Source organism: Podarcis gaigeae (assembly GCF_964106915.1).
Source record: "Podarcis gaigeae genome assembly, chromosome: 10".
Lineage (NCBI taxonomy): Eukaryota > Metazoa > Chordata > Lepidosauria > Squamata > Lacertidae > Podarcis > Podarcis gaigeae.
Genome location: NC_139686.1, coordinates 33,417,478 through 33,444,876, shown reverse-complemented (window position 1 = coordinate 33,444,876; position 27,399 = coordinate 33,417,478). Strand labels below are relative to the sequence as shown.

The 27,399-nt window shown below is 41.8% G+C and overlaps 1 protein-coding gene across 11 annotated transcripts; it reads right to left on the bottom strand.

Moving 5' to 3' along the window:
* Positions 1-27,372, bottom strand: PDE6H (phosphodiesterase 6H). Of its 11 annotated transcripts, none has more exons than XR_014555238.1 (6): positions 17,035-17,344; positions 15,129-15,151; positions 6,099-6,279; positions 4,518-4,558; positions 2,977-4,392; positions 1-2,920 (listed from the first exon to the last, which is right to left on the bottom strand). XR_014555238.1 is itself a non-coding variant. In XM_083698841.1 (5 exons), exons 3-5 carry the CDS (start codon positions 6,239-6,241, stop codon positions 4,316-4,318), a joined length of 261 nt encoding a protein of 86 aa, XP_083554967.1. In that variant the 5' UTR covers positions 6,242-6,279; positions 15,129-15,151; positions 26,043-27,372; the 3' UTR covers positions 1-4,315. The 11 variants fall into 11 exon arrangements, 7 of the variants coding, with proteins under 7 accessions (XP_083554967.1, XP_083554969.1, XP_083554966.1 ...); XR_014555240.1 differs by having other exon boundaries at positions 17,194-17,222; XR_014555239.1 differs by lacking the exon at positions 15,129-15,151 and having other exon boundaries at positions 17,035-17,309.
* Positions 27,373-27,399: the final 27 nt, after the last annotated feature.

Sequence of the window (27,399 nt, the reverse complement as noted above, 5' to 3'; positions counted from 1 at the left end):
TATGTTTAAAACAATTTTTATTGCATTTTCATATTTTATAGTAAAAGAACGAGGACATACATATGTTGGGAAATATGTACTATGACATTTGGACATTTATTAATATTTTTATATGTAAAATGTTACCTTTCAGTTTTGATGATTAGCACTGCAGAAGGCAGGAATCTCAAGAAAAGCTCATAGGAAGCATATGTTTCCCTGTGTTTATAATCTTATGTATATAAGCACACACATAAATATATATATGTTCCTGTATGGTTGCAATGTAAAATAAAACGTAGTGGTGATTTTTCAAAATACATGGGTTTTCTTTGTTGTACAAAAAAGCAATGGACAAAGATACAGTTCCAACAATCCCAACCAATAAATAAATGTTTCAGTCAGGAAACATTGGTAGGCAGAATACCCCAATTTAGGCCAATGTAAGGGAATGTAATAATCTGGAATTATGAAACATGTTTTAACTGGCACTGCATTAATATTTATTAGTCATATATACCAACAGCAAACTCATTCCTCTGGCTGCCAGTTGTCATGCAGTCAAAACAGTATCTTTCATGCACAAGAAATAAATGCCAGTTCCAAGATTAACAGAACTTTGGGGGGGGGGTGGAAGCTGGTGGGAGGGGTCTCCAGAACAGTCCAAGGAGAACTGAACATGCTCAGAAATTATGGAATGGAGTAAGCAGAAATCTAAACAGGGGTACTTCCACACTGCACAAATCCCACTTGTTAACCCTAAAGCAAAATCAAATGTACTGTAGATACTAGATTCCTTGTACACAAGAGTATTTTTTAACACTGAAGAACACTAAGGAATGTGACCCCTCCTACCTAGAATCAGAAGTAGTATGGTCCCAGGGGAAATGTGCTCTGAGCTGTGCTAGATGCTGGAATCAGATTATTGTCTGAGTGCTAAATTAGGAAAAGGAATTTTTGACAGTAATCCTAAACCTGCAAATGTAATATGTTTGAGAGAGAGAGAAGGAAACTAGATCAGGCAGAATACAGCTGAAGACAAAATAAAAAGTTACTTTTAAAAACCTAAATAAAATTACTGTGAGGGTCTCAAGTATATGCAGAATCAAGATGTTGTTAAAAGCTTCCCCCAACTTCTGGTGCTCAAAGATGATTTTGGACTGCAACTCCCATCAGGCCCAGTCAGCAGGTCCAGCAACAGCTGGAGGGCACCAGGTTGCGACAAGCTGCAACTCTGCATGAAATTGTTATTACTATGTCCTTTATTAGAATCAGTGATAATTGAACAAATCCTATTCTTTCTCAGAATTGCATGCTGCGTAATACTTTTCCTATTTATATAGCTAACCTCTACCTTCTAGAATCAGCACTGTTGCTAGCTTCCTAATAATTTTCCCTTTAGGCAGAAGAGGTGAGGCTTACAGTTGAGCTTCAAAGCTTTGATGGTGTTACAGGTTTGTGGGTGCCAGACCCCCCCATTAATCCCTGGATCCCTGGATCAAGCCAGTTACCTTCTCATGAGGTGACAGCCTGGGTGATGAGCCATTAAGAGGGATTAAGGGGCTTGGTGCGAGACGGCTAATGGCTAGTGCCCCCTCCCTCAACAGACAGAGTCAGAGTTTAGAGTAGAGTGTGTGTGTGATGTAACCTAGAAGAAAAGCATCAAACTGGTCAGAGATCATGATGTTTGATTTCTGTTTGACTCCAAGGCAGCGGCTATGGGAGAAACAAGACTCTTTTGGGGTGTTGATGCTGTGAACCCCTCCATTGTAGACTCAGTCTGTATAGATCTGAATATAAACCATATATCATAAAGACACCACAATCTCCAGTGTGCCTCATTTCCAAAAGGAAACACAAACCCTGGGTAAGCGCCTGGAACCCCTGGAATCTTGCACCGCTCAGAAATTGGGCTGGCGTGCAACACTATCATCATGCCACTGTGGCCAGTGAGTGTGTTGTTCTGAGTTCATCACACTACACACACAAACTGATGCTTTCAAGTAAAAATGCGGGCTCATAGAGATCATACTACACAAATCTAAGCAGTACAAGTCAAAAGCAGCAGCATATGGGGAAAAATAAGTTTCCCAATAGTAGGAGATGGTGAGTGGAGCTCAGATGAATAATGTTTATGAAGTAACATCCTCCATTCTGAATATCAAACAGTATAAATCACTTAATCCATTGACCTCACTATTAACTTGTCTTGGATTAAATAGGGGTAAAACTTCAGCCTAGTTTTCTACAGCCATTCCAAATGGGCTGAATGAATACAGACAGGATAGTAAATAATCATTGCCACCATCACCTGGGGCTGTAAGACCGCAAGGCAGGAGTGGTGTGGAAAGCTACAAAAATGAATCATTCTGCTACCTACAAATGTATGTCCTATAGTCACATGAGTCTATCAGGATCTGCATTAAGTTGTGGCAGCATAGCGGCTTCATATAGGGTGTATTCCTGATTTGGGTATACATAGGTGTAAGGCAGGGTAGGGAGACACCATTGACATTTATTTTGAGAATCATGCAAGCTTCTATGTTATGCTGTATGCATGTGGTAAAACAGATTCTTGAGCAGCGCTTGCAAATCATGGGGTGTATATAGAGTTCTCTAAAATAAAGTACACTCATGCAGATAGTATCTAATTTATGAAGCAGCTTTTAGAGGTAAGTTATGTGATTTGGTGCCTAGATTTCGATGATAAGTCAGGCTGTGTATATATTGCCAGCTTAAAACACAGCTAAGTCATTTTTTTCTCTCAGTTTGGATTGAAGATGGTTTTTGGGGGAAATGCATCAAAATGCAGAATTTTGTAAGCAGCAACAAGACAGATTCAGGATAGATATGGATTGTTGCCAACACCATATGGACACCACTTCCTAAAGCAGTGGTGGGAGGACCCTGGGTGAAGGGCAAATGGGAGTGTATACACAACCTTGGTTTCAAATGAAAATTCATCTTATCCTGCAGTCAGACACCACAAAAGACAACTGGACTGGATATTACAAAGAAGTCTGTTACTTTTCCTAACTAAAATTTGCCATCTAAATCGACCCATGAGGTATACAGCCATGTGTAAATGAAATTTCTGGAGCCAGGTACAGCTTTATTAGAAGCTCAAGCTTCATTTGGGAGCCGCGGTGGCTGGTCCATTAGGGCAAATAGGGCATTGCCCCCTCAACCTTAGTCTGCTCTCAGGCAGCCTCCCATCTTCCTGCCTTCTTACTTAAAACTAGTCCAGGAGTTATTCCTGGCTATAAGCTTCCTCCTCCATAGTCTCAGTTTTGACCTTGTAGAACTCAGCACAGAGGAGGGTGGTGACAAAACTAGAATTAGTTGACTTCGCCTGTCATTGGCTCTTGTTCTTGCCTATCATTGGCTTCCCTGCCTTCTACCCTAAGAGTCCATTTGGGCACCAGCCACCTCTGCTTGGGAGACTTTGCCATACCTCAACCATGTGACAGTAATAAACGAGAGTGCTTTTCAGCTTGGACAGAGCAAGAAAAGGAAATCTCTGCAACTGATTTCACTAAGACTTTACTCATGAAGAATGAAAAAGTGTGATAGGATATAAATACCATGCTTCTAATGTACTTTTATTAGAGCAACGGGAACTTTTATTAGAGCAACAGGAATCTAACAGCTACATTGATAAACCTGTAATTAAGAAAATGTCTACAGTGTTATCAAGCCCTTGCTTTTTATGGCTTCTGTGGTGTTACTGCCTATGGAACTTAGCAGGCTCCAAAGTCTTTTCCTGGCACAATGGGAAATTATTTTTGCAACTCTCTGGGTATCCTGCTTATGCTTATGGAATGTTTGGAAACATCCCTACACATCGTTTTGGATATTCATTATGCGGGAATGCAATTCAAAGCTTGTGATCATTTTCATGGATGCGCAGGAGAGCCGTGGGAGCAGATTTGAACAATGAGTGAAACTTCAAAGACTTCTAGGATTGCATATGCAAGCACACAGACTCATAACTTATCCAAGATGAGATGGAAACATATAGGTAAGGGGTTTTTATGTATATATTCAGATAAATCCTAGATGGTACATAGAAAGGGAATTTTAGGGAGAAAAAGAACACAATATATTTTACAAGAAAACATTTAGAACCTTTCCAACTTCTTAGCTGATGAGCCAGTTGGATATATTTTTAACACCCTTTCTTGCAAAGTAAATCTAAGAAGAAAGTTGCTCAAAACTGACCCCACAAAGCCATCTGTTTTGTTAAATGTCAGAATTTTTGAAGAAGGAGTGGAAATAAGTATCACAGGTGATAGACTGTTTCAAAGCTCCGGTCAAAAGCAGGGATTCTGGTAGATTAGATGATTCCAAACTGTGCCAACTCGTGAAGCTCCAGATGGCTGAAAGCTTCCCAAGGGCAAATCACTGTAATATCTGCAAGAAAGAGAGAGAAAGCTTATTATGCGTACATAGATCAAGATGGGAAAGCTCATTTAAGATGGCTTGGGGTGGAGGAAAATAGCACAGGGAATAATAGAGCAATATTGCCTATCAATTACCTGTTCCAAGGCCCTCCATTCCTGGAATATCATCTCCAAAACTATGGAAAAAGCAACAGAAGAGAGTTTGAGTTGCAACCATATGTTTGTGTATTTATTAATATATATATATTTCCTAACCAAAGAGAACATGCAAAGGAACAGCTGATTTTGTGTCTGCTTTCTGCTGCAAGATCAAGTTGTACTGCCTGGATATTCTCTCCCCCATTAGCAAGCTCCTGCATTTGGCTTGGTCTTGTTTGGCTTCTAAACATTACTATGTACAAACAGATGGGACAAATATCTTTAAATATGATCAATTTGTTCCTTACAAAGAGGCACCAAAAAACCCTGCAATTTTCAGAGTGTTTTGAGCCTCTCACTCATGTCACTCATGCTGATTCCAATGTTGGCTTGCCACTCAGGGGCATCTATTCACACAGAAGAGAACCAAGTCAAACCAAAATAGAGAAACAATATCCAATATCCTAGGAAATATGGGTGATAACATGCTTGTACCGTTGCTCCCTAAGCATATAGTCACAGAGCTTCTGCTCATCAGCAGGCCATCAAATCTATGCTAAACCATCTCATCATGCTGTCTCATAAGAAAGCCAAGAACAGGAAGTGTACCCTGACTTAGATACATCTGGAGGGCAACGGATTCGCCATCCCACCATAAAATAGACTGTATTTAACTAGCAAGATAGATTTCGAAACTAGACGGCCACAACATATGAAAAGTATATCAGTGTGTAATCTAAGGCCATATAATGGAATCAACTGTAATGTTGCTGTATGCCCAGGACTCCTCCCCATTGGTCCAGCACCTTAACATCAATATCACCCCAGTCCATCACTCATGTATTTTCTGTCGTAAAATACCCTGATAGGACCCATTAGCAAAGGTCCTATAGTATAAACCATATCAAGCTATCCCCATAAGGCCTTTCCTCTGTCCTCTGTCCTCTGTCCCCTTGCATGATCTAACCAAGACAAGACCATTACAAACAACTACAGAGCCCAGCTCCATTTATAATGCAGTCCTACATACGTTTATTCATAGGTAAGTACCACTGTGTTCAATGGGGCTTATTCCCCAATATTTATGTTTAGGACTATAGCATTATGCAGGTTAAGTCAAGATACCTGCCACACCTCAGTCTACGGCCTGAAGCACAACATACTGTACCATCATTCATTTACATTGGGAATGGGAAAAGTGTGGCCCTCCAGTAAGCTGTTGTACTACAACTCCCATCACTCTTGATCATTGGGTAAGGGCTGATGGGAGTTGTAGTTCAGGAAGGACAAAGGTTCCTCAGCCTTTATGCACATGATGCGTTATTCAGAATGAGAAAAGAGGCCGCTATCACAAGGGGCTTACAATCTAGATATTGACGCAAGGGAAACAACCAAGGAAGGAAGAGGGAAATGGAGGCAGTGGTAAAAGAGGAATAAATAAGGCCTGCCCCCTGCCCAGTTACACGTATGTAGTTACAGTAGGGGTGATGCCCTAATAGTTGCAGTTTGGTAATGCAGAATCTTAAAAGCCCATTTGTGAGTGAATGAAGGCTTTGGCTTCTGAATTGCTACTCTTACCCTTTTACTCCTTTTTTGGGGGGCTTGCTCTTGAACTGCCGTGTCTGCCGTTGCTTGAACTTGGGAGGCCCCTTGCGAGGCGTGGTAGGTCCAGTTGTTTCTGTAGCATTGAGGGTGGCAGGCGCTGCTGCGTTCTCAGTCATTCTTCACCTCCTGTGAGGCACTCTGCTGCTTCAGATCTCTGGAACACAAATAAACGCAGTTAATGAAAAAAGGGGGGTACTTACAATTTACAACCCTTGTTGTCATTAGAGTTGGAAAACCTAGACCCCTACTTTAAAGCGGTAGGAGCCCTGCCCTCAATTCAGTCTGGTTATGCTGTCTACAACCATATAACTCTTTCCAGAGCTACAGTGTTTTTCAAAATCACAGCAAAACCTATGCATCTGAGCTCATGTAAAGTGACTGGGATTTAAGCACAAACTGCTACTTTAAAAATAATAATAATGGAGCAATTTATACAGTGGGATCTGGCCCTTCCATTTTTGCTCATCAGGCAACAATGGAGGTATGTTTGCATACTACACAAATTGCCCCCCCCCATGACTCCGTGTTCAGTAAATTGTTATGAGATTTGAGCTGATATTGAAGTTTGGCATTAAGACCATTGTTGTTAACTGATCAGGGACTGGTTGGCTGGAGGGTGGGCAGGAATGTCAGTGTGATGTGCAGGAGATTTTCATAGCACAGAGAAAAACCTTACACCTGCCCATTCAGCTGCATTAAGAGTGGCCAGCTGAAAGATTAGGAGCCATCATTTGTGGGGGGAAACATGGCTCAGTGATAAAACATACGGTTTGCATGCAGAAGATCCCATGTTTAATATCCAGTAAAAGAAGAAGCAGCTGATAATAAGTGATGTGAAAACCTCTACTTGAGATCCTGGAGACCTGTTGCCACACAGAGAAAACAATATAGGGGTACATGGGCAAATAATCTGACGATAGAGGGCAATTGCTTATGTTCCTCCCTTAAGTATTTACTTCTGTGCCTAGCACTTGCAGTTACAGCAGCCCAAACGCTTGATGCTTTTTGCCATACTGATTGCTAGAAGTGTGCTCTAGTTCCTACGTAGCGGGGAAGGGGAACCGTTCAGCCTCTTGATGTTGTTAGGACTCTAACTTCCATCAGCACCAGCTGGGATAGTCAAAGGTCAGCAACGATGGAAGTTGTATGTATGTATATGTGTGTGTGTGTGTGTGTGTGTTTGCCTGTGTATATCCAATCTCTAAGCCAGGGCAGATCTACTATGAAACTAATAAAGATTAAATTTCAGGGCCCCTGAACACAGAGGGGCCCCAGAAGCAGCTTTAGTCCACATTGATTAAAATTTTGGGGTCTAATACACCCAATTTGAGTCGCACGACTCAGATTACCGGTAATTTTTTTGTTGTATAGTATATATTTCAACAATCCCGAAGTTTTAGAGTCAGTACCACAGATGTTGTAAAAGTGTGGTGATCTGTCATGAAACAACCCATTTGAAGAAGATAGCATTGGTTAGCCAGACCTCATTGCTGGTTGCGAAGGGGCCCCCATGACAGTTCACCTCCAGGGCCCAAAAAATGTAGGTCTGCCACTGTTCTCAGCTCACGCAAGGCAGCCTGGTGAACATACTGCTGAAATAGGATTTGGACCTCCATATGCTAGACTGAAGCTAAAGTCTTCAACTTTTTCAACCCAGAACCCTCTTAGCCCCTTCTTCTGCCTGCTCCTTTCTGAGAACTAAAGTGACCAAAAATGGGGCAAAAAAGGGCAGGGCTTTTGAATTTTAGCAGCTGAAAGAAAGCGGTATTTTGCAATGGGCAGCTTTTCATGCAAGGGTGGATTAAGATTCCACTGCTGACATTTCATCTTCTATACATCTCCTAAGGGAGAAGGAGTGCTTCACATCTGGTCCCTTCATCCAATCTTTCCTATTTTCTTTAAAAATCCTAAATAATGCTGAGATAATGGCAAACAGACTTAAGAATTATCTAAAAAATGCAATACATACGGATGAAGCTGGATTCCTTCCTAATAGACAATTAAAAGACAATGTTAGGCATATAATAAATATCATCAAATACTTGGAAAAGAAGAACGAAATTCCTGCAGCATTGATTTTTATCGATGCAGAAAAAGCATTCGATAATGTATCATGGCAATTCCTATTAAAGTGTATGGAGACAGCAGGGATAGAAGGTGCTTTCATGGAGGGAATCAAAGCAATTTATTCAAATCAAAGAGCCAAACTGATTATTAATAACAACTTATCTGACACATTCGAAATTTCAAAAGGTACGAGACAAGGCTGCCCCTTGTCACTGTCATTCTTTTTATAATGGTGTTGGAAGTAATTGCAAATAAGATAAGGAAAACATCTGAGATACGAGGAATTAGAATTGGGGTGAAAGAATTCAAACTGAAAGCATACGCGGATGACCTGGTAATATCAGTTGAGGACCTGATACAGAGTACTGACAAAGTTTTGGCACTTCTAGAGGAATTTGGGAAAGTAGCGGGCTTCAAGTTAAATAAAACTAAAACTAAAATGATGGTTAAGAATATGGGAGAAGATCTAAGGAGGCAGCTAGAACTCCAATTGGGAATCAAATGGACGAAGTTGTGGACTAAAGGAATGAAATTTACAGCCTGTACTGCCCTCAGAGAAAATATGGAAAAGATGATGTATCGTTGGTACATCACCCCTGTGAAATTGCAAAAAATGTATAAGACTGGCGACAAAAGGTGTTGGAAGTATAAATCTAAATAGGGAAGCTTCTACCACATGTGGTGGAAATGTGAAGAAGTTAAAAAAAAATGGGATTCCATCTACAACAAACTAAAGAAAATATTTAAATACACCTTTGTCAAAAAGCCCGAAGCCTTCCTTCTGGGAATGATCGGAGAGGAGATTAAGAAAGAAGATTATATAATGTTTCAATATGCAACTGTAGCTGCCAGGATTCTGTTAGCACAAAATTGGAAAACCCCAAATACCCCGACCGTTAAAGATTGGCAAATTAAATTATTTGAGTATATGGATCTGGCAAAAATGACGCAGAACATTAGACAGCAAAAAGGTACAAGGTTTATCGACAATTGGTCTAAATTCATAACATATATGGAAACAAACTCTAGAGATATAAAAATCATAGTAGCTTTAATATAACCCTTGCGATGTGTTTACGTTAAAAAATGAAAAACTGCAGAATGGATTTAATATTCACATAACCCAAAACCGAGATGGAGGGAAGTCAAACTTTATTTATTGTTAATTAATGTTTCTTTTTTGGTTGGTGTAGGTGTTTTGTTTTGGTTGATGTTTTTTCTTTTCTTTTTCTTTCTTTGCTGTTGTTATAGAAAATGAATAAAAAGAAGTTTTTTAAAAAATAAAATAAAGGTGTGCACCAGAAAAAAAAACAAAAAAAAAACCTAAACAAGACAAAAAATGGCTAAGGTGATGTTCACTTATGACTTCCTACCCGTTGGTTGTGAACCAGTGTACCAATTCTGACTAAAAGGACTTTCTGTTGGCTGAAGTAGCAGGTCCACTGCTTTGACATCTGTGGGGTTTGTCTCAACACAATGGAGGCAGAAGGAATTCAGTTTGAATCAACACTTCCTGAAACAATATGCAAACTAAAATGCAGCTGTCCTTCGACATTCTCGCTTCTCCTAATTTCTCAGTGAAGTTTCTCCAACCAAATAACATGTACAAAGCTGCATATCTTTGGGAAATGGTTTGCAAAAAAATATGCACCACAGACAAAACTGCATACCAAAATGTCTTATTTTGTGAGAAAGGCACACTGAAATGCTGATGGCTATTCATGAGGCAAAATAAATAAATAACTGCATACACTGCAAACCAGGCATCCCCAAACTCGGCCCTCCAGATGTTTTGGGACTACAGTTCCCATCATCCCTGACCACTGCTCCTGTTAGCTAGGGATGATGGGAGTTGTAGTCCCAAAAACATCTGGAGGGCTGAGTTTGGGGATGCCTGCTGTAAACGGATGGAGAAATATGGAAAACAGAACCTAAGTTAGGAAAATTGGGAAGCTTGGGGCTAAAAAAACCTGAGAGATTTTGTCCACCGTAGCTCATACATTGCCAAAACCAAAAACCAAAACCCAGTTATTTGAATGCTTTCATTGTCCATTAGGCCAAAGCCACCTTCCCAGTCAAAAGGCCTCTGTGCCTAAGTGCCAAAGGAAAAGGTTTCATCCTTTCTTCTTTGTCCCTCACACACACATGTGAAGTCACATGTTTGTCCCTTCTGCTCCGCATAAGCATTATGCAACTCCCATTCTCGACTTTTCTCATGGCTTGTTCTCAGGCTGATCCCTGATGTCAGAGGACAAAATTAGCCCAGACATAAGAGCTGGTGCTTAATCTCTTTATGTCAGAGCACCATACTGTATCTCCTTGGCGCAGCCTGCTAATATCTCCTCATATCTCTCTCCACAGTAGTGGGATATTTTTATGTCTCTAGCCAAAAAAAACATGCAGGTAGAATTTTCACAAAGAAAACAACTATTACCTGAAGAACAAAGAGCAGGGTACAGCTTGCCCTCGAAAACATTTCTGAAATGGTGGCTAAGACTTTTTATTCCAACAATGTACTGTATGTAAAAGGCTGGGATCTGCTCTTGAAATGAAGAACGAGACAGAATTGCTTAACAAATGTATTATGGTTCGTTGTTGCTAATAATTATATGCAGCTTGTTTATGAGATTCCAAAGACGCTTCAGCAATCGCATTGCTCAAGAGGAGCAACTTGTAATAACTTCACAAACGAACTATCTGCTTCTTTTCATGCCACTTTAATGTATGTTGTATAGTCGATAAATATTTAACATCGGAAGATTTGTAGTTGCTCGTGGTTCAGCTAAATGCTGTGATCAGACCAAAGTGACAAATCTGCAAATAATTTCAGTTCATGTCTTCTATCACCATAGACCTGCAAGCCATATGAGGAGTTACATTATGAATTTGGACATAGCTAATGACTAGCTGCTCATTCCTAAGTATGTTTACTTGGGAGTAAGTCCAATTCAGTTCAATGGGACTCACTCTTACTCTGGAGTAAGCTCCTCAGAACTGATGGTGGTTTTCTGCGTGGGATTGCTCTGCTAGGTGTAGTACATTAAACCAACTGGCATGTTTTCCAGTAAGCTCCTAGACTTTCTTTATGTTGTGTTGAGTTAGGAAAAATGTTTTATTTCCATTTTTTGAGAGCTAGGAAGTTCAAGAGGAAAGTCTAAACAATTTGATCAAGGAAATTTGGAGCACAGCCAAATCCCATTCTGGGATCAGATTCTTTGCTGAAGCCAATGGACCTCTGCCAGATTGCATTAGCACGAACAGACCTGTAGCACCTTAAGGACAAGTGTGTGTGTGTGTGTGTGTGTGTGTGTGTGTGTGTTCTTTAAAGAAGTGACAAAGTGCTGGGGGGAGTGAAACCACTCTGTTCTTAGGGTTTTCATGCTGTATACTGATCCTGCTGCTTTCAGAGATTGCATATGCCCAAACTACATCCATGGTTACAAATGACATACTTTAACAGTCATTGTGGTAAACAATTCCAGCAAGAGGAACATTTGGCTGGAGAACCTATTTAAATAAACAGCTCACAGGATGCTCTTGAGAAGCTTGGACTGGGTTTCATTGAAAATGTGGGATGTATCCCTGAGTGAACGAAACATCAGGAAATTTTCAGGGAAAGAGACTTGAACTCACAAATTTAGAAAGGCATTAAGATGCACACAGCAAGACCATGTCCATGGATGTATGTACACACTGTGCATATACAGCATATAAGACCCCCAAAGAACCCTGGAAGATGTAGCTTGTTAAGGGAGCTGGGGATTGTAGTCTTGTGAGGTATAGAAAGGAATCATAAAGCAATGGGGAAGGGCTGGAGCTTAGTGGCAGGGAACCTGTTCTGCATGCAGAAGGTCCCAGATTCAATCCCCAGCATCTATAGGGCTCAGAGAGAGCTGTGTCTGGGATGCAAGAGCCTCCCTGCCATTCTGTAAGTAGATGGCTCTGTGCTAGCTGGACCAATGTTCTGACTTGTTGGGAGGGAGCTTCCTAGGTTCCTAATGCTATTTCCAAACAGATTGTCCCCAGTTTCTCTGCTTCTCCTTTTAGAAAGCAAAGGGGAAGGAAGGTACCACCTCAAGGATTCATAAAATGTTGCTTCCATTTCAGAGCAAGGCTACTGTAACTGACAAAGAGATGTGCTGCCTGTAGTCAAGGGGAGTTACTGTAAACTGAGTTCTCACCCGGCTCAATATTAAAAGGAATAGAGAGAAAGGGGATCTAGCAGTGGCCACAAACGATCCTTCCTATTTCTTCACCACCACCCTGTCATCAATGCATGCATCTCATCTAGTCAGGAAAAAAATACAATGGTCCACTTCTTTTACCTGCTGTCAGTAACAGACCAGCAGGGGAAAGGGGCTAGCAATCCTTTCCCACCAACGACAGAAATGCCCCACTCCATTCTCCACCAATGCCCTTCAGAGCTACTGAGTAAGTTTCTCTATAGAATTCATCAAGTTGGGTAGCACACAACGTTACAGCCGATTTCTTCATCCCAAGCCATTGATCCTGGGTTTCCACCATCACTGTCCTGTATCAAGTGCCCGCGACTGAACCCCTCGATTCACGCTTCAACTTTTGGATTGATGCCTTTCAAGGACTCCTTTAGATCCCTTGGGAACTTACCTCTCAGATAATGTAAGACAGCAATTCCGCCACTAATATTGCTTGTTGTTATTGGAAAAACAGTCCTGGGATGAGCGAACCAGTGCAAGTGTCAGCAGTGAAATATGCCTTGAAAAGTGCTGTGCAATTGCGTGTCCTTTTTTCCTCCAACCTTCATTTCTTTCCCTACTTCAACGTCAAACTCGGCGCTTTCTAATTGGCTCTGACACGTCCCTATTTCAGTCGAGGAGTTAATCCATTGTGTAAAGACGTTGCGTACGTCGTCAGATGGTTAATTTTACCTAATGCAATCTTGTCCACGGTAATGCTCTTATCCTGATGCTGTCAGATGGCAACCCACCTCCGGGTTAGTATCCAGGTTAATCTTCCCCTTCCCTCTCCTCCCTTTGTGAACGTCTTGTAGGAGGGCTTGTGCACAAATGGCAAATTGCTTCTTCCTAATCCCTCTCATTCACGGCATTTATCTCTGATCCTTTAGGAAAGGCAAAATAGATTCTCCAGCTGATGTTCTTTACAGCAGGGCCAGATACAAAACTCTACGTGGGCTGTTCTGATCCCTTTTGATTTATCACCCTGGAAACATCTCATATCCCAGCTCCATTTCTGGCAAGAATATCACACGCTGGGCCATGGGAAGACCAAGTATCACTAACTACTCAAAGCTGGTGTACTTTTAAGTGCGATCCAAAATTCATCATACACTGAGCCCTTTGTGTGTCCTGTGGTTGTCCTCAGAATGGTAGGCTGTGGACCCATCACTGCCTTAGAACACAGCTAAGCCATTCTTTTTCTCAATTTATATTGAAGCTGGTTTGGGGATAAGCACATAAAAATGCAGCGTTCCACAAGAAACGACAGGATCAATACGAGATAAATATAGATTGTGGTTAATGTCGGGTGAACACAGCTTCCTAAGCTAGCAGTGGGGGTGCAATGGATGCAGAGTAAATAGGAAGCATGTACACACTAGTAGTCAGGAGCTCCAAAAGAAGCCATTCATAAGTATTGCACCTGTGATATCACTCTAGCCATTTGCTACCTAGAATCTTCTTAATCGAGATTCAGACATAATTTTGGTTGTATTGAGAAATCATGCTATTCCAGTTTGGTTTTTGTGGGAGACTGATTGCCCAAAATCAGTTATTTCCAACATCTGCTGATGACCAGATATTTTATTCTTCTCAAGCCAAAGAAGAAATGCTTTAAGAGGGGGGATCACATGCCCACAGCCTACACTATACACTCCTCTCTCTCTCTCTCTCTCTCTCTGTCTGTCTAAATGCAATCACCATACATTTTCACTACACATCTTTTCCCAGCCACTAGCTTGCTGATAATAAGAATGTACAGGCAGCAGACATCATATTGTGAAGGAAGAAATGTTGGCGGCTCCTTGTAATTGGTTGAATATTTTATGAATCAGGTGAAACCCTGCTCCAACTTCAGCCTTTACGACCCTTCCATCTTCCTGATATAATCTCAAGGCATCAACACTTTAAAGTCCTTCAGAGACCACATCGGACACCCACCATGCACCCTTGATAAATCAGCTCTTTAATTACATTTTCCCAACCACTTCAGACAATTCTGTAAGTCAACTCAGCTAAGAATAGAGTCCCATGAAGTTTGCAACTGCCAACGGGTAAGCCAAAACGCTACCAAGAAAAATACTATGGTAAAAGTGACTAGCAAAATAAAACTTGCCTGGATGTCCAACTGACTACCTATTTACACTGAGTCCAATGAAAGATTTATTGCATTCATCTTGAAAAAGTCACATAATCATAAGGCAAATTATATAACCTTTACTGCTGGTGTTAAGAGTCCTTCAGATTAAAAAAAGATCAAAGAAAAGGGAAGTTTAAACAAGTCCTCCTGGGTTTCAATCCATGCTTTTTTTCTAATTTCAAAGCACAGTCCACAAGAACTCCTTTCTCTCTTCCCTGCTTTCCTGTCTATAAGATGCATTTTTTTTTAAAAAATGAAAACTTACAGTGTTGTGAGCTCCTCTTGGAAACCATGAAGTTATTTCCCACCCGCTTGATGAGAAAAATCTCTCTGAAAGGCAAAGCACCCTCCAGAAATACTCCAGGGTGTCCTAATCCACCAGGTGACTTCACTGTCAAATGGCACCAATGACAATGTGTCATGCCTCCGAGGAGGAGGAGTGGACATGTTTCTGAGAGTGCTGATCCCAGATTTACTTTAGAGTGCATTTTGGGGGAGCTGTATTAAAATACTACAAGCATGTGAAGACATTCTTCAGAGGAAGGGGATGAGATTGTCTGGCACCGACTGGACATTTCTCACCTGCCCTGAAATTCTCACTTTATCTGAAAAAAGAAAAGAAAAGAAAAGAAAAGAAAAGAAAAGAAAAGGGGGAGTCAGATACATAGGGGGAGGCTCTCACATAGATGCAGAAGCTATTGTATGAAATTAAAGCTTTTTCAACAGTGCCAGAGTAGGGGAAGCCCTGGGCCAAATGATTAGGAACAAAACAACAAAAGGGGTACTTTTCAATTCAACACCAGATTGTTAAGATCCTTTAGAGAGACCCACACTTCTCCTGTTTGATAAGTATTCACTGTACAGTACGTTTTCTGTCTAATATCTTCCAGTTACATAATAACATGTGGCTCCAGGTCTGAGGAGTGTGCCTGTGTACTTGGCAGCAGTAACTACAATAATTAGTTTCCAGTTTGTTTCTGGGCCCAGTTCAAGGTGCTCGTATTGGTCTTTAAAGCCTTACACAACTTAGGTCCTGAATATCTGAAAGAACACTTCCATCACTACAGATGCTCTCAGGTGTTAAGGTCACAAGAGGTGCTTCACCATCCTCAGAAGTGCAGATTATGACATTTTAGGAGAGGGCTTTTCTATGTCCAAGCACACTGGTCCGGTAACCCGGGTGGAGGTTCTGCAAAAGCAAAAATGATGACAAAACAATAATCTGGGATTAAAATTGGCCACAACTTCATTGATTACAGATGTAGTAGATTTTGGCATAGGCATTGGGTATACATCCTAAATCAACCTGCCTGCTTGCTGATTGATTATTCCTTCAGGGTTGATCCTGGGTGCAGGGATCTCCTCTTGACGTAGATCAAATGGGGTGATCCCACCAGAATGCCAGCAGGGTGTTCTATGGCCCAATGGCCCCAGTCTGTAGTGGCAGGCCTTGATTTGTGGAATTCCCCACAGAGGTGTATGAAGTAGGATTGCCTTGACAGCATCACGAGTACAAATCATGATGAGTGCACAACGATAAGGATGTCTGAAGGGGCTCCAACAGCTACATTTCTGTGTGTGTCCCCCCCCATGTCCTTTTTATTGCACATTCATGATTATTTCTGCTCATGATGCTATTGGGGTGGTCACATACAATCCCACTTTCAATACTGCTTGCACCTGAAAACGTTTGGGGGCAGTCACACTGCTTCATTCCCAGTCAGTGCATATCCTGTAACTTCCTGCTGAAGTCCTGCAACTTTTTATAACACAAACGTTCTGGGTTTCTTGTATCCTCCTTTTGTTGCGCTGTAGCCCCACTAGACAGCATTAACGTGGTAGTGTTGTGGAATCACCACAGAACAACTAATGATGCAGAAGAAACCCACCACTAATGCACTATACGGTAATTGTGGGCTCATCCAGACTTCTGCTTGTCCCACCACTTCCCCCCATGAAAATCTTTGCTGCCGAATAGCAGCAAACATCAATAGGGTTTTCTGCGGATTGATGCTTCCTCCAATTCAGCGCTAAAGAGTGCGGAAAGGAGGGGGGGCAAACAGAAAATCACTTAAACCTGTGCATAGAAAGCTTTCTAGGCATAAGACAAGTGGAAGTGTAGACAGTCATTAACAGGTTGCAGAATACACCCGTGATAAAACAGCAGTCTGCCCCCACCCTTGTGTTAGGTTGCTATTAAAGGCACATGAGCAGGACACATTTATTTTTTTTAAAGACAATTCTAGAGAAAAGAGACTGTAGTTTGTGAGGCCATGCGCCTTCCTTTTGTGTGTGAATGCCAATGCATATACACACCCACATCCCTCAGGGATGAAATCTCCTCCGCACAGTGCCTGGGACCTTGAGATTATTCATGTTGCACATGACATGATAAGCGTTGGCTGCAGCCAGCTGGAGGAACCATGCACAGATTCAGCAGCAGGCTTGTTGCATCTGCCGCCGCCACTCCACCCACATGTCTGCTCACCTCTGAGTATCCATCTGTCTCGGCAGCCATGCAAAGGGTTGCTTCTTGCCACTGTCCCCTTTTTATGCGGTACTTGCTCTCTCCTCTCTTTTTAACATGCCTCACGGCTTATGGCCTCTTTTACCATTTCCTTATTTCTTTATGAGATTCCTTACCCACCTTTTCACTGCAAGGCTGGCTACAACAACAGAACACACAAATATAAAGATAGACAGAACAGTCACAGTTTTAAAAACAAGTTTAAACTGCTCCAGCCGGAACAGAACAAATTGAGCAATAGAGGCAAGTCCCACAAAACATCCTGTCTTAACTGCCAAAGGGCAGAGTAAAGAGATGGGTTTTCATTTGTTTTTCTCCCCACCCATGACGTCTTTTGATCGATTATGCAAAGCGGGGCTTACCTGCCCCCCCAATATTTTATTCAAGTTGGCACCCCGGTGGGTGTTGTGTTTTGGCGAGTGTATTCTACAACATATACGGTAATTGATACAATAATTGTGCATTATTGGTAAATTTATACTGGATAGCCCACACACTATTCTGCTTTATTAGTTGTTCTGCAATGCTTCCCCAATGTACCGTATTTTTCGCCCTATAGGACACACTTTTTCCCCTCCAAAAATGAAGGGAAATGTGGGTGCGTCCTATGGGGTGAATACAGGCTTTTGCTGAAGCCTGGAGAGTGAGAGGCTCTCGCTCTCCAGGCTTTCGCAAGCTCTGCGCGGCCCTCGGGAGCCCGGTGCCAAGCCACGCCGGGCTCCGGAGGGTTGTGCAGAGCTGCCTGCATTCCAAAGCCTCAGGCGCGCCCGGGCTTCGCACAGCTGTCCGCAAGCCTGGGGAGACTGGTGCGGCTCCCTAGGCTTGCGGATAGCAGGCTGTTCTGGGTGCTGGGGTCAGGGGAAGCTCGGGCTTCCCCCGCGCCAGCCCCATGCCTGGGGGGGAAATAAATTATTTTTCTTTATTTCCCCCCCAAAAAACCTAGGTGCGTTCTATAGGGCGGTGCGTCCTATGGGGCGAAAAATACGGTAACTGAATTATTGGTGTCAGGTGGGGGGCACACTTGCACTATAGCGTAACAAAAGTTGGACAACATGAACCCAGGAGCATTTGCGGCATAAAAAGTTACAAGATTTCAGCAAGAAGCTACAGGACATGAACCAATTGGAAATGATGCGGTATGCCCACACCTCGCAACTTTTGCAGTTGCATATAACCCTCTTGGGCTTGCTAATCAGAAGGTTGACGGTTCGAATCCCCATGATGGAGCAAGCTCCCATTGCTCTGTCCCAGCTCCTGCCAACCTAGCAGTTTGAAAGCACACCAGTGCAAGTAGATAAATAGGTGGGAAGGTAAATGGCATTTCCGTGAGCTCTGGCTTCAGTCACAGTGTTTCGTTGAGCCAGAAATGGTTTAGTCATGCTGGCCACATGACCTGGAAAGTTGTCTGTAGACAAACTTTCCCTTGGCCTGAAAGAGAGATGAGTGCCGCAACCCCATAGTCGTATTTGACGGGACTTAACCATCCAGGGGTCATTTACCTTTACCATTTACCTAGGCTCTGCACCCAGCATGATTCAGAGTGGCTCCCTTTCCCTCTCACAATGGCCTTTGATTCCCATTCCAACCTTTCGGGAAAGTTGATTTGATTGCCCCTTTGCTCCTGATGTAGCTCTTCACTCAATCCTTCTTCCCTGGTGGCGGGGGCAACATCTTGTGGTTCACTTCAGGTGCCAAAATGTCTTGAGTCGGCCCTGTTGCCTTGTATTGTGACATGATTGGTTCCCCCATCCCTGCTCTGAATAACTGATGACTGATGGGAGGGGATGGGGAAACTTGGTACATTGTGACATCACATCATGGGGTAAGCTGGACTATATGTCATGGGAAGGCTGGAAGAACTAGATGTTCCCTCTGCTAATTGCTGGTGTTGACAGTAGCCATCTGTTATAGCATTTTTGCTTCTTCCGATCTTTAATTAAAACGCTTCGTTATCTATAATAATAAACAACACCAGAAATGAAGGAGAAGAATGGTAACTAAAACTACTGTAACACAGCGTTCACCAGTGTGGTGCTTCCATCAACTCCCATTAAAAATTCCCATCAGTTCCATCCAGGATGGGCAATGCTCAGGGATGATGGGAGTTGCAGCTCAACGACATATGGGAGGACCACAGTTTCCCAACCCTGCTCCAGTCCACCATTCTGTTCCAAAATCAACAAGCCACACACATTTGGAAGCTCTTAAGCAGGATATGAAGATTACAAATGTCTCGTATTGTTTACTTCCAGCACCTGATAATTACATAAAGATTCCATTTAGCTGTCATGGTGAACGGCCGTTGACAGAATGGTTGTCCATTGATTTGCTTAATCAGGTTTGAGATCCGTTTAAACTTTGGCCGTCATTACCTCTTCAGATAGTGAATTCTAAAGGGGATGGGGGACAATTCCCTTTTCTTTCCTGACCCTATCGCAGATAACTTTTGCTGGGTGGCTGTGACCAAAGGTACCAATATTGTGAGAGAGGAAGGAAAAAAAATATCTTTCCAACTACTCTTTCTCAGCATTACTGATGATTCATGAACTCTTATTATCTCTCCCCTAAATGTGGGAACACGTGCTGCAGCTGCTTTTAAACTTCAGATACACTGCTGAGAAATTGGATTATGGATCTTCTCCTACATCTCAGCTTGTTTGGTTCTGACTCAGAGCATGCAGTTAAGACTGCCTTGCCAATTTTATTGTTGAAAACAGACAGCTTTCACCTCAGTTCTGCTGAGAAACACCATACCCTTTCAAAATGAGTACTCCATTTAAACCTTGCTTTCACTTTAATTCAGTCTTCCAAAATAATAACTTAAGCTTGTTTTCCATATGGAAACCAGAGGGATCCAACACAGAGTCCATGGCTTATGTGTAGCTGTATACTTGTGTACTTTGCCTGGCGTGTCCCACTAGAATTTTTTTAGTAACCTTAACTACAAAATATATACTTTCCTACCTCTAAGAAAACCCATATGGCAACATTTACATATCTCCCAGTCTTACGTTTTCCAGTGTGATACCAGCAAAATTTGATTCCCTTGTATATAAGTATAAAATACCCATGTTTGGAGCAGTGTCCTTTATCCCTTTCGCACTCCAGAAACTCACCCCCCACAGCAGCAAAAAGCACCTGAGTTGGTGACACACTAGAGGAGGCAATCATTTTCCGTGTGTCCAACTGATGTGCAACCACCGATGCACAGGTCATTTTGGACCTGGAAGGGCTCAGAACAGGGGTGTAAACGGGCAGGGCGGGGTTATGTCTGCTCCGCCGACATTCGCAGGGGCAGAATGGAATCCCTGTGCAAAATGGCCGCCAACTGTAGTTAATACAGTGGTACCTCGGGTTAAGTACTTAATTCGTTCCAGAGGTCCGTTCTTAACCTGAAACTGTTCTTAACCTGAAGCACCACTTTAGCTAATGGGGCCTCCTGCTGCTGATGCGCCGCCGGAGCACGATTTCTGTTCTCATCCTGAAGCAAAGTTCTTAACCAGAGGTACTATTTCTGGGTTAGCGGAGTCTGTAACCTGAAGCGTATGTAACCTGAAGCGTATGTAACCTGAGGTACCACTGTAACAAGTTTTGAACTTTTTGAATTATGCTGGAGCAAAGCAGGAGTGATGAACACTTTTCACCTCCAGGGTCATATTCCATTTCAGGCATCCACCTGGGGGTGAACAGGGTAAAGGAAAAAGGAGGTGGAACATGGGATGCGACTGCTCTTACCATTGTGCAGGTGCCTACATCTCGGCCATGTAATAGAAGCCCGATGCTCCTACATTTTGCCATCTGTTCACTCAACCTGGAGAGGTCTCCACAATCTGCTTTTGTTTCGACGACCCTGGACAATTTAGTGCCGAGGTGTATAACTGGCTTTGCTGCAACTCGTGCAGGAAGGGTAAAATTATATAGCATGCCCTTGCCCAGAGATTTGCAATCTAATAAAAGGAGCTGAAAAATCAATAAGGCCCTGGGCAGGCAACTAGTTATTAACACAGTGTTCAAAGAGATTTATGAGATTATAAGACTGCAAGTGTTTTGCTGTGTATATAATTAGCTGCAGGACTGGGACCGGATGTTCAGTTTCAAAGTGCACTTGTTCTTTACTCTGTGCTCACTTACAGGAATTTTGCCATTTCCCTGGAAAGAGTAATTACTAAAAAGTATGTATTGTGTGTCATCCTGACCTTCCAGAGGACATTCAGGCAGATTTTCTGCAGCACAACAGAGCCCTAATCTTAGCTTGCTTTTACTCTCATGCAGCAAAATCCTGTGCATGTTTACTCAGAATTCCTGCTATGCTATTTAGGTATTCCTTATTCCTGCATCGTTGAGGGTTGGACTAGATGACCCTTGGTGTCCTTTCCAGTTCTATGATTCTCTATGTTCAATGTGCAGAAGATTGCAGCTGGAGCAGTCTCACACCTTGCTTCTTTTGGAGGATCTTTTCAGCTGATCAGCTGACTAGTTACAACTATGGAATTACATTTGAAACACCTGTACTGCATGTTAGTCCACTGGCTCTAGAGGCAAATTTATCAGGGAAACATGCACCATATTTCAAATGGTTTTAGTACTTTGGCACTATAGTACTTCAGTTGCTGAAGAATGAGGCTTTTTTTGTTTACTCAGAAGTAATCACTATTTATGTCAATGGGGATTTAGTTCCAGGTACATATAACTAGCATTATACTCAGATCCTAGCTATGCACCCATTGAAGACTTTGCTATTTGTCTGGGTATTTTAAGTGATTTCAGATTGTTCTACAATGCTCTTTAGTCATTCAAATTTTAACTTGTTTTTGTTTCATATTTTGTAATGTTAATTTAGCGGTTTCAAATAGTATTTATATGCATTGTGCACTTTCGTGTTTATTTACATTTTTTGTATACCATCCTGGAATCTTTTTATGAAGGGTTGTTAATGAATCTTTTAAATAAATAAAATGAATACATTTTTAAGTCCAAAAATTAAAGTCAAGAAGTTGAACTGAATTTCGAAATCTGTAATATTTAACTTTACATAAAATATATAAATGTGTATATGGACACAAGGCCTCTTAACACCTATTATCTACAAAGAGGTTCTGCACTTCTGTATAATTTACTTATGCACTTTTCACATCCAGTTGTGATTCTAAAACCTGGATATAGCACACAGAATATAATAATACTAATACTAATACTAATACTAATACTAATACTAATACTAATACTAATACTAATAATAATAATAATAATAATAATAATAATAATAATAGAATATGTATTTCTAAACATGAAATTTCAGCCTTTCTAGAAGCAATACTTTCCTTAGGGAACCAAGGGGATTAGTGAGGCGCACTAACATCTCCTTTAATTAAATATCCTGCTTGCTGCAGTGGCTCTTTCAGAATCATGAAACAAAGAGAGCTTTCCAAACTTTACAGGCTGATGGGAGTTGGAATTCCTCATCTGGGTCCTAGCTGCTTTTTTAAAAGACACCAGCACCAATATGTGTTGTATTATTTCCCACAAACATTGAAGAAAATATGTATTCCTTACTGCAATTATAAATCTAAAAGATTTCATGATACATCATTTTTAAACATCTCTTTTCAAATCTTTGGTCTAATATGGAGAACTGACAGGGTTTTCATAGAGCAGTAGGAAGAGAGGGGAACATTGCGGACAGAAGGATTAAAGGAGAGAATGAGTCTCCTTGTCTCCCTCCATCATAGTCCTTTCCACTCCCCAACCTGAACACATATTTTTCTTGAAGCATCATTGCCTCAGCGCCACAATCAGTCAGCAAGGAGCAGGAGCAGCATTTGCCCACGTGTCTTACTTTTCTCACCTTTAAGCTAGGGACAGGAGCTAGGCGATTAGCTGGCCTGTAAGCGGATTAATAAGGCATTAAACCTCCCCATCTTCTAAATGGTGGAGGAGTGATGGACTGTCATGTATGTTAACAAGACAAGCCCCGCTTCCTACCTGTGCAAAGCCTCCTGAGAGCTTTACATGTCATTCAGGTACTAGCTGCAATCAGCAGCAACACTCAATACCCATAATACATACCTTTTCCTTTGTAGTATTGTGGATGGCTGTCCCCACTTTGCCAGACACCTGATACAGTGGGCCTATAATGCAATTTAATCATGTAACTTTAGCACTGGAAGGAACCATGAGGGCCATCTAATCTAACTCACTGAAATGCAGGAATCTCAGCTAAAGCATCCATGACAGATGGCCATCCAACCTCTGCTTAGAAACCTCCAAGGAAGGAGAGTCCACAACTTCCCACTCTCAAGCAGCTCTTACTGTCGAAAAGGTCTTTCTGATGTTTAGTCAGAATCTCCTTTTTTGTAACTTGAATCCATTGGTTCAAGTCCTACCCTCCGGGGCTTATTCTGGTTTATTACTTTCTTTTCCCACTATTACTCCAATTAGCTCCAGGCACCATTCATGTACATTGTTAGCCACCATGGGTTGCATCTTCACAAGATGCAGTGGGATATACATTTTTAAAATAATGGTAAGAGTGGTTCTCTCCTGATCCCCACCACTCTCTTAACCTCACAACAAATCTGTGAGATTGTTTTGGTTTAGGATTAAAGGCCATAGCTCAACAACAGATCTCCTGCTTTGCAGGCAACAGATCTTGGGGTAGAGCTGGACAAGATTCCTTTCAAAAATCCTGCAGAGCCGCTGCCAGTCAGTGTAGAAAATATGGAACTATATCAGCATCCTTCAGCCTTGGGTCCCCAGATGCTGTCTGACTCCCACTATCCCATTGGCTATGATGGTTGGGGGATGAGGGGAGTTGCAGTCCAACATCTGGAGACCCATGGTTGAAGAACACTGAGCTATATGGGCAAATGGTATTTGGAAACTTCCTGTATCCTATTACTGACATAAGGCCATCCAATGAGCTTCATGACTAGTAGAGGGAATTTAAACTCATAACTCTCTGTTTCAGTCAAGCATGCTACTGACTGCACCATACCAGCACCCTGTCCTATAATTTGGCACACATATTCTCTTTATGCACACATCAGCCACATACCCTATCCAGCCGATATACCTGTAACCTGCCACATTACGGAGAATGTAGACATTCTGACCATATTGACAGGCTGTACATCTTGTTCCTCACATTTGGAATGTGGCCTCTCCTTTCATCATGCAGTAATTTAAACACAACTATAGTTGGAATCTGTGGGTAATTGAAAAGGAGAGGCTCCATATTTTAGATGGCAATTGTTCCTGCTCCCATAAAAAAAACCACGTAATGCAGGGACATCGGATCCTTACGGTGTTTTACACAATTATGGAAGGGTGTGTCTACCGTTCATACTTTGTAACACCAGCTTCACTTTAGGAATCTGCAGGGGAGCAAGGTTCAAGTTGCCTTCCATTAATTCTTATACAATAACAGCTAAACTGCTAGGTAAACAAGGCTTGCTGGATTGATTCCAACTAAGACTGCAATCTTTACCCCACCTACTTGGGAGTAAGTCACACTGAATTCAATGGAACTGACTTCTGAGTAGATCTGGCAAGGACTGCAGGCTAAGTCATACTTGGAGTAGACCCATTGAAATCAATGGGCTTAAATTAGTCAAGTCTATTGATTTCAGTGGATTTTCTCTTACAACTTGGATACATCTTGAGGAAAGGTGATCCTCTCGGTTTACAAAAAACAACAACATGGCTGTTACAGCATTTGCTAAATCTCAGAATATAACAGCAAGTTCTGAAATGTATGGATTAGAGAACTGAATCTGCAGTTTCTAGCACAGGGGTCAACAAACTTTTTCAGCAGGGGGCCGGTCCACTGTCCCTCAGACCTTGTGGGGGGGCCGGACTATATTTTTTGGGGGGGATATGAACAGATTCCTATGCCCCACTAATAACCCAGTGATGCATTTTAAATAAAAGGACACATTCTACTCATGTAAAAACATGCTGATTCCTGGACCGTCCGTGGGCCGGATTTAGAAGGCGATTGGGCTGGATCTGGCCCCCGGGCCTTAGTTTGCCTACCCATGTTCTAGAAGCTAGCTCATAGAAGCAGTGGCGTAGCGTGGGTTATCAGCACCCGGGGCAAGGCAAGTAATTTGCGCCCCCTAACCCATGGATTTGCGCCCCCTAACCCATGGATTTCCCTAACCCCCAGATGTTACGCCCGGTGCGGCCGGCCCCCCCTGCACCCCCCACGCTACGCCACTGCATAGAAGAAATTGCCTAATAGTCATTCTTACTCTTACAGTTGGCAAACAGGAAGAAGGTTATAGAGGAAGTGTTGTTACTGCATTCCACCAAGTTCCTCCCTGGAAACAATTTGAGCCTTAATGACCGAGAGTTTATTTGTTATACAGTAACAAATTGCAATTAAAATCAAAGCAAGATTTCTAAATATAGCACATGAAAACTTAAATGGTTTCAAATGTAGCCAAGAGTAACTCTTTAACTTTCAAACATTAGGGAAGTGTGAATATTCTGAATCCCGTGACTGGTGTTTTGGTTTTCTATATAGTGAATGCAATCCAAATAACTGCACAACTAGTTCTGTAATCCAAGGAACTGTTAGACATGTTTTTTTTTAAAAAAACATAGGAACCTAGTAAGAGCCCAACTGGATCAGTTCAATGTCCATTTAATCTAGCATTCTGTTCACAGTGGCCAACCAGATGCAGGACACAAGTACAATTTCATTAATAGCTGCTCCCCACCTGCAGTGCTGCATGGCAAACATTTTGAAACTTACAAGAATTTCAAAACACCATGGAATATGGCCAAGAGAGAAGGAGAGTTGTTGAAAGGAAAAAATAAACCAATTCCATTGGGAATGAGCAAATCCTTATTTTTTACTAAGTAGCTCTTTGAATCTTCTCAAATACCCATTAAAAGTCATCCTTTAAAAAATGGTTTCCAACTATGACATTTTTTATTTGGAATCAAGAAAAGAAATGTCTTACCTGTAAAATATTGCAGGACTTTGAAGGGTGGTACTTGCGTGCCTGAAGAAATTTTCTGTCACAAACAGAAAGGGTTCTTTCCCGTGTACGTATAGAGGTTTTTCACTTAAATCACCTTATTCTTTTGGGATGGGATGACATGCAAACATAATGTCGGATAAATCCTATTAAGCACACAGTACCACATATTTCTTTCTTTGCACGCCCATGCCTCCATTGCCACCCCTTTCACTGTTGTTTTCTGTGTCTGTTTTAGATTGCAAGCCCTTTGGGGCAGAGACCTATCATACATTTTGTTTGTAATGCACTATGCACACATGTGATATGTTTATCTTCTGGCAACCAGCCAACATGCACCCATTTCTTCCAGCTCATGTTCATTTTCTGGCTACTGATTTTCATCTCATTTTCTCTCTCTTTACGCAGAGCAGTTCTTATGGTACAGTGTAATATTTCAGCTCAGCTGATGACAGCTACAGAAATTAACAATATTCAATGTATTTTAGAGCTGCTCAGTTATCTGTAATGCACTTTGAATTAAGGCATAAAGCCTGTCAGTGGATTTGTGTAAAGGAAGTATTAATAGTTTAAGAATGTTTTCCTTATGGAGCCTTAATGACCAATGACTAGATGTTGTAGTGGTGAGAGAACAAATAGAAATAAAACAAGCTGGATGTAATCCCCTGCATGTTTACTTGTGAGTAAGACCTACTGAAATAAATAGGATCAGACTGCACACCAACCCCCACAGATGCCGGCTTCATCATCCCCTAGCCTAGGCAGCTTCTTCCATTGTCTGAATGCTTTTTCAGGATTTGATCAGCCAAAATTAAGCATTTATAAGGTCCACTGATCTCACTGGCAGAGTTAAGCACATGCTCACATATGTCCAAGTGAAACTTAATATGTGGCTGGGTCATGCCCATAGTTAGGATGCATTTCTCAGGGGTTTCTTTCATTAATTCTTTCCCTCTTCTCCTGTGATACTGAAATCAACATTTCTTCATACCGAAAAAATTGTGTGCATGCAGTGCTTCTGTGCAGGAACCAGGAGCTAAGTGGTACTCTGATGAAATACGAAACAGGAAGTAGTAAAAATCATCTAGCTCAGGGGTAGGCAGAAGTAGATCAGGTTCAACTTGCAGATTTACTTTGCAGTAGATCAGCAAGGGTGTTTGGTTCCCAATTGTTCAACAACAGAAACTACAATATTACCGTTCCCATCTGTATTAGCAGTGCTTTTTTGACTCCAGAAAATCACCATTTTATAGTTCAGCTTGGGAGAAATAAATACAGTAAATGGACAAAAGTACAAAGATTCGCAAAATGTTTAGGGGTATGTGTACCCCCAGAAAAA

Bases quoted from the DNA above. Each gene is read 5' to 3' on its own strand.
- PDE6H (XM_083698841.1), bottom strand. From the start codon at position 6,241: ATGACTGAGAACGCAGCAGCGCCTGCCACCCTCAATGCTACAGAAACA. The intron at 4,559-6,098 runs GTAAGAGTAGCA...CTTTTTCCATAG, and splicing joins CCCAAAAAAGGAGTAAAAGG to TTTTGGAGATGATATTCCAG. The intron at 4,393-4,517 runs GTAATTGATAGG...TCTTTCTTGCAG, and splicing joins AATGGAGGGCCTTGGAACAG to ATATTACAGTGATTTGCCCT.